Source organism: Austrofundulus limnaeus, unplaced genomic scaffold (assembly GCF_001266775.1).
Source record: "Austrofundulus limnaeus strain Quisiro unplaced genomic scaffold, Austrofundulus_limnaeus-1.0 Scaffold137, whole genome shotgun sequence".
Classification (NCBI taxonomy): Eukaryota; Metazoa; Chordata; class Actinopteri; order Cyprinodontiformes; family Rivulidae; genus Austrofundulus; species Austrofundulus limnaeus.
Genome location: NW_013952539.1, coordinates 621,892 through 629,010, shown reverse-complemented (window position 1 = coordinate 629,010; position 7,119 = coordinate 621,892). Strand labels below are relative to the sequence as shown.

The 7,119-nt window shown below is 39.6% G+C and overlaps 1 protein-coding gene across 1 annotated transcript in view; it reads right to left on the bottom strand.

The window, feature by feature from the left end:
- Positions 1-4,467: 4,467 nt before the first annotated feature.
- LOC106522834 (RING finger protein 207) overlaps positions 4,468-7,119 on the bottom strand; it is a 31,979-nt gene continuing 29,327 nt past the window's right edge. The window contains exons 16-20 of the mRNA XM_014016025.1: positions 6,537-6,722; positions 6,372-6,423; positions 6,181-6,298; positions 5,976-6,071; positions 4,468-5,291 (exon numbers count right to left, since the gene is read on the bottom strand). Of these exons, the coding sequence (XP_013871479.1) occupies positions 5,201-5,291; positions 5,976-6,071; positions 6,181-6,298; positions 6,372-6,423; positions 6,537-6,722 (543 nt within the window). The 3' untranslated portion in view covers positions 4,468-5,200. The remainder of the gene's footprint in view (positions 5,292-5,975; positions 6,072-6,180; positions 6,299-6,371; positions 6,424-6,536; positions 6,723-7,119) is intronic.

The following is a 7,119-nucleotide window of genomic DNA, read 5'->3' as shown; positions in this document are numbered from 1 at the left end:
AATAAATTAAAAATGTTTAATGTAAAATGTTTCAAATTAAAAAAATGTAAAAATAAATTTGATTAAATACAAATGAAAATATAGCATTTTTAAACTTTTGCAACCAGAAGCTGCTCTTCGTATTAGTGACAAACAATAACATTGCAAATTAAAATATAGTTGTATCTGCAACTGTATTTGATAATGTTTTGAAGTTTTAAAATATTGCATGGTGAAATCAGAAGCTGCTCTTCATATCAGTGACAAACTTTGGTGTTTTTTGACGAGTTACTAACATTTTTGCTTCTACTTTTTATTTAAAATAAGTTTCCATTCTCAGCAGGTTTCGAAGGTTCTTCTTCTACATATTAAAAAAGTTGTTAAATATCTGAGTGGTGCACTACTGCTACTAGTGGTGAGAAAGTGTATTGCACCTAATTCGAAATCAAAGCGGTCCCACGGCCCTCTGCGGCCCAAACTTAAAAACTATTGTTCTTTTGAGGCCCTCAAGGTGGCGCTCGCGGTCCACAATTGAGTCGCGGCCCATAGGTTGAGAATCTCTGAATTAGAGTCTTTGACATCTGTTTATAAGGTCTACGCATCAAGGCAAATCGCTATTCGTCATTTGACCAAACAGAATAAATAAATAACACTGTAATATCATTATGACTTACAGTTTTTATTAATTTAGCAATAATATGAATATAAATATAATAAAACTTTTATTTACAGTGAAATATATTGCATTAAAAATATGTTGTAACCACCCCCAAACAGTGTTTCAACTGTCCCCAGTACCGGGGTCAATTGCAACATCTGACTTTTCACTTTCAAATGCAAATTGTGAAGAATGTACATGCTTTAATAATCTATAAGTGGTTTTGACTACTAACAGACAGATGTAAGTTTATTGTATTAAAGTTTGGTTTGTCTAATGCAAACCATCTCTGAGTAACAGAGTCAAATACAAAAGGTGTTGCAACTGTCCCCGGTCTACCCTAATCATGCAGCAATAAAAATGAGAACATCACAAAGTAAATCAAAGTGACCAAAAAAATTCAAAATAAATACAAGCTAGACCACTTTAAATCAGGTTATATCGTTTTTAAAATGCCTTTATTTGAAAAAACAAACAAAATGCATTAATAGATAAATAATTAGGCTCTCTCTTATAAATATTGTAAAAGTCAGTAAAACTGTAGCTCATTAGCAGAAATRTGACTTTTAACTCTTTTTATCTTTATGTAACCATTTGTAGTTTCATCTCTTCTATTTGCTTTAATTCATATTAATGCAACACTTTGATTTCATCAGTGACCCATTTTTAAATGAGCTTATTAAACTTTTATTTTATCATACCCTTATCTTTCTTTTTCATCTTTAATGGTTTTTTTTTCCTCCTCCTCAACRTGACAATTGGGACGTCTTCCCACGTTCCGTTGTAAAATAAATGGCACAATTTTTGTCGGTTAAAGAAACGAGCACCATGTGCTATAAATGCCTTTCAGAATAAATCTTGGCGAGGAGCGAAATAGCCTTTATAGTTTTATTACCGCCCCTGCACACAGTGGGTGAAGAAGCACGGCAGAGACTCAGAGGAGAGGGGAATAATGAACGCGAGGCTGCCGGTTCGATGAGAGCAGATGATGAATGACTGTGGGGAGGGAAGTACAGGACCGGAGCACGAGCACGGTCGTTTGTTACTCCGCTGTCACAAATGTATTTTTAATGAATCTGCACCTCTGACTCCTCTGCAGAGCACGACTGTTCCTTAAGGCCAATGTGACCCCAATATTTCCTCTGAACAAACCCACTTCAGCTCCGGCTGCACAATGTAAATAACCTTCTTCTTCTGTTTGCTGAGGCCATCAGTCTGTCTCCTCATTATTATCCGTACCTGAGCCCAGAATAGAGGCCACCCTTGTTTCTGTGCTGTGGGCATGTTTCACCTTGAATTACTGCTATGTGCCGAGTTGTGGGTTTTGAGTCGGAATATGAAAGGGGAGAAAAAAAAATCAAACATTTTTATTCCCCAAATCTATCGGTTAATTTATTTAAAATTTTGAAATTTTCGAACAAACCAAGGCTGCTCTTCCAGATGACCCTGCCTTTGCTGCAGAAAGTAAATCCCTTCATGCATYACCTGCTGTAGAGGGGATATGTTGTGCATGTAAAAGAGACAAAGAGGGAGAAATGAAGAGTACGGGCTAGTTTGCTGCCGCTCTCTAACAGGGCAAAATGCTGCAAAGATGGCCGAAGAACGGGAAAAGATATTGCACAATTTACATTTCAGGACAAAATCTGGACATGATACACAGATAAAGCTGATTTCAGACAACACTGATGCCGGTCTCACTCAGGCACAGTTACAGCCTAACCTGGTGAATAAAGTAACATTCCTTCGGACCTGCGATGCTTTTTTGTGATTTTCTCCTACAATCTGAAAAGGATGAGTAACACAAAAACACTCTGCTCTCTGTAATTCATTGTAATTGTTAGTTTAGAAGAAACTTAGGTAAAATAAATAAATAAATAAAAATTTACTCCGGAGCCTCTAGCGCCGGCTCTGAGCGTCGGATCCGGGTGGGAGACGGCTCATTTTAATGTTCTGGATCTCCGCTACAACTTGAAGTGGTTGCAAGTTCCTGGGACGTTCCCATGTGGAGATATAAGCGATCAAAAGTCGTTGGGCGAGCTCCGGCAGGTGAAACGGCTGATTTCCAGCACAGGACTGCTTGTGCTGATGCAGGGGAATAAAAGGAACAGATCCAGTGAGGTGGAACCGTGGTCCTACGTCCAGCACCCGCTCTCCCGCCTGGATTCAGCCAGAAACCCCTGGCAGGCATTATTTCTGCAAAAATGCATAAAATTTAGAAGCCCACCTGATGGATCACTTCCAGACAATAACAGGAACAGATTTGGTCAGGTGAAACCGGTCCTGGAAGCTCAGCACCAGGTTTTATAACAACCTGCCCTCTGAACCACTGGTGGGCGATATTTCAGCAAAAATGCATAAAATTCAGAAACCCACCTGATGGATCTGTTCCAGGCAATAAAAGGAACAGATTTGGTCAGGTGAAACCAGTCCTGGAAGCTCAGCACTGGGTTTTATAGCCGCCTGCGATAAAGTTTTATATTGTGTGCTTTGACTTKGAAAAAAAAGKGGCGGCTTGATGTGGTAGCCATGTTGACCCTGATAGATTTTTGTTTTGTTTTTCCTCCGCTGTATGGAGAGAAGAGAGGAGAGTTCTTTGAATAAATGGAGACGAGTTCCCGTGCTCCAAAGTAAAAAAAAAAGGAAGAAACTTCCTTGTGTGATTTTACAGAACCTTGTATCTCTCAGAAACCACCTGATGTATCGACACGTAGAACCAATTTGCTACAAATTTTACACCTGTAAAGACTTCAGCATAAAAATGCGATAAAGTGAGTGGTGAGTTCTTAAAGGCACAGTGTGTAGGATTTTGTCAATTCTTTTGGCCGAAATTGAGATAATCACTAATGACAATAATAAAAAAAACATGTCTAATCATTGCAGACAAAGACCTTGTTTTATTATTTTTTCCTTATAAAAAGCTGTTTATATCTCCATGGTCGCGGGTCGCCACTACAGGCAGCCGCCATCTTGTCTACGAAGGCTCATGAAGGACAAATTGCGGTGGCGGCGTCAAAAATGGTTTTAGTTGTAATACTATAAATGTAATATTTGTTGTCTGTCATTGTAGCTGGGATAATTTTACTTATTAAAGCTCATAATCTTACCRCTTGAAACATCACTAGCCCTGAAGCTGCTGGTAGACATCRCGGTTGGAATTATCAAAGGTTTTTGACACCTGAGAGACACCGTAGCAACTCTTTTGCATTTGGAAGCCGGGGTGGGGGTGGGGGGAGGACCAGGGAGGATGATTCAACCACTCAACCACTAGATGTCGCTGAAAACAACAAATCCTACACACTGTACCTTTAAATGCAGAAATGTAGTTTATCCGCAGTGAACAGAAAAGATGTTTAAACTGATACAAAGTTTTTCAGTCTTAAAATCTCAAACATTGACCTGAGATATGGCCATGCYGCTCTGGTTTCTCTRCTTAAGTTTCTTCAGCCGTCTCCATTGCTGGCTTCTGTTTGAAATGAAGGTGAAGCTCAGCTTGCCACCGTTAACTAGGATGATGTAATTCCAAATCTATTTTAGACGTGAGTTCTGACTGTGATTGGTTTCCCATGTGAGGAACATAACGTGTGGCCAAATGCATTTCAAGAACGAAAAACAGCAAAGGATCACAAAACTATGGTGAACCAAAAGYAACAAGTAACTAACAAGCTTTTAAAAAAGGTTGTGGAGTCAAAAGTGCAATATTTGTCTTTGAAATGTGGTGGAGTGATAGTCGTAAGTTCCCAAAAAAATAATTACTCAAGTAAAGTTACTCAAAAAATGTACTTAAGTACAGTACTCAAGTGAATGTACTCCATTACTGTCCACCACTGGAGTTCACAACAAAATGTATTTATTGGCTAAAAAAGTCAATTTTTCATGATATGTCCTCCTTGAGGTGAGTTCATCATTATTCACACACACTGGCAATCCCTTATTCTTATTTTTGGGCATGTGGAAATAAAAAGTGCAGGTAAAGCAGTAACGGCAGGTAACAGACAGTGATGCTTGAGCTGACACATCTGACAGGTGACCTCTGACGACAACGCAAACGACACAACCATCATTGCATTTTCTGTCTTCCACGCGTGCTGTCAAACTGGTTCAACAACCGTCTGAAGAACCGGATTCAGGCTGTCAYGGCCCAAACCCCGCTCTCAGTATAATTATCTCAACAGCTAAAATATAAACATGTTAATGATCGGATACTGTAGTTTTARCATGAAGGATGTCTCCCAGTTTTAAATAACACTAAAGCAACACAGGAGCGTGTCAGCGTCCTGCTCTGACAGCTGGGAGTATCCGGCCGTCGTGTTCATCCAGTTAGAGTCAATCCAGGAGCTCACCTCAGAYGCTGCTGACAGCTCCCTGCTGCTCAGAAAATGYCATGTTCTGCACTATTTGCAGGCAGCAGAGAAAAAACACACCATCCTGGGCTTGTTACGGCTGGTTTAAGGCGTGTTGTTCCACTGAACCRGGATGGCGGGGTTCAGGAATCAAACGGCACAGTGTTTATGATGGAATGTCACTGGTGCTGGACCCCTCCGAGGGGCCCCTCTGCCTGCCCGCTCAGCTGCTCTTGACAGAAATCTCCACTGCTTCCAGCATCAGCGGTCGGCTGTTCTTGCTTTTGTCTTGGTCTGTGATACAACTTTGTTCGCTGTCAACAACAACAACAACACACAAAAACAAACAAAAAGAATAAAACATTCACTTCTTGTCCAAACKTGGAATCAATTCTAATCCTAAAACTTTAAGATTTTGACCTTAAACTTGGCTAAAATCTTATTTTTGTCCTATTTCTGTTTTTGTTTTTTTTTTCTGTCAGACCAAAAAATAAATTTACCGGTTTTCAACAATGATATACGAGAGAAGATTAGGGCCACTGGGAAAAACAAATCTGACTTTAATCTCAGAATTCTGACAGAATTTTGACTTTTATCTCAGAATTTTGATAGTAAAGTCAGAATTCAGGCTTTTCCCTTTCTTTCAAAATCCTGAGATTAAAGTCAAAATTCTGTGTTTGGTCAGAATTGTGATTTAAATTTTGAGAAAAATGTCAGAATTATGAGATTAAAGTCAAAATTCTTTTTTTTTTGTTCCCAGTGGGCCTAATCTTCTTCCGTAGATATAAACTGTTTTAAATTAAGCAGCAATCAATAAATGTTAATGCTTGAAAAGGCACAAATTGACTTCTAACATAAATATAAACCAAAATACTCTTATTCTAAGGTCAAACATAAAGAAATATTTACAAATTGGTGATTTTTTTCCCTTCTTTCATGCTCTGAAGCTGCTTGTTTTTGACAAAAAAAAGAGCTGAGAAGAAGAAAAAAACGAGCACCTGTCCTGGCTCTCCTTCAGGGCCATGGAGCTGTCTTCATAGATTTTCAGCATTGTTTCAGTTCGGTCATCAAGGTGCTCCTTAGGCTCCTGAAGCCTGAATAATCAGACAAACGTGAACATAAAACATAATTACTGCAAACAAATGTTCTGAAGGATTATTGCCGAGACAGGTCGACAATGTGACAATCGTGAGGCCTCCACACCTGGGCTCCAGCCTCTCCTTGACTTTGGCGATGGACAGGATGTAGGGGCTGATCTGTCTGGCGATGGTGGTCAGGTAAGAGTTCTCCTGCTTCAGCTGCATCAGGTCATGAAGTTGGGCTGCAGTCAGTGAACAAAGGAACTATTAAATTAGAAAAGGGGACAGATTGTGTTATAAGAATTAAAGACAAACCTTCATAAATCTCCTGCTCGTTAGTAACCCTCTGAAAAGTCTCCTCCCAGATCTGTAAACAAAAACACTCATTTAGAGCTGACAAAACATTTCATGTGCTCCAGAAAATGTTAACAGATTTCAGTCAGTGTGAATATTTCCACAACATGAAGCTCTTTGAATCACCTCTTCAAAGATGACCCTCATGGTTTCCACAGTGGAGTACTGAGCAGCTATCTGGTTATCGATGTGCAGCGACCGCTCCAGGATCTCGCCCATCTTGTCCGTGTTGATGATGGAGTGGTGTTTGGTCAGATCTCTGTGCAGCTCCTGGACCTGGTCTTTCAGATTCTGGATCTCTGTCTGCAGATTCTGTGGGGGAGACAGAAACGTGACGTTTCCGAGGCACGTATTTGTGTGAGAGCTTTGTTTCCATCAAGTTAAAAATGAGCTGCTGGAGGAATTGAAGCTTCTGCTTTTACGGGCTCTCTAACTAAAAGCAGAAAGGGGACATTTTCCTGACAGTTTTCTTGTTAGTAAGTCTAACATCCATCTATTTTCTTTACCCCTCTTCTCCTGTCTGGGTCATGGGGAACTGTTAGGAGGAAACCACTTTAAACAGGAAAAAACTCAAGAAAATCTAATGTCTGTTTTTGTAAATGTAAGAAGTTAAACCGAAAATCAGGGCAAATATAAAATTCTATTTAATACAGGAAATCACTTTATGACATATGATATATGTGTAGGGGTCACCTCGAGTGAAGAAACA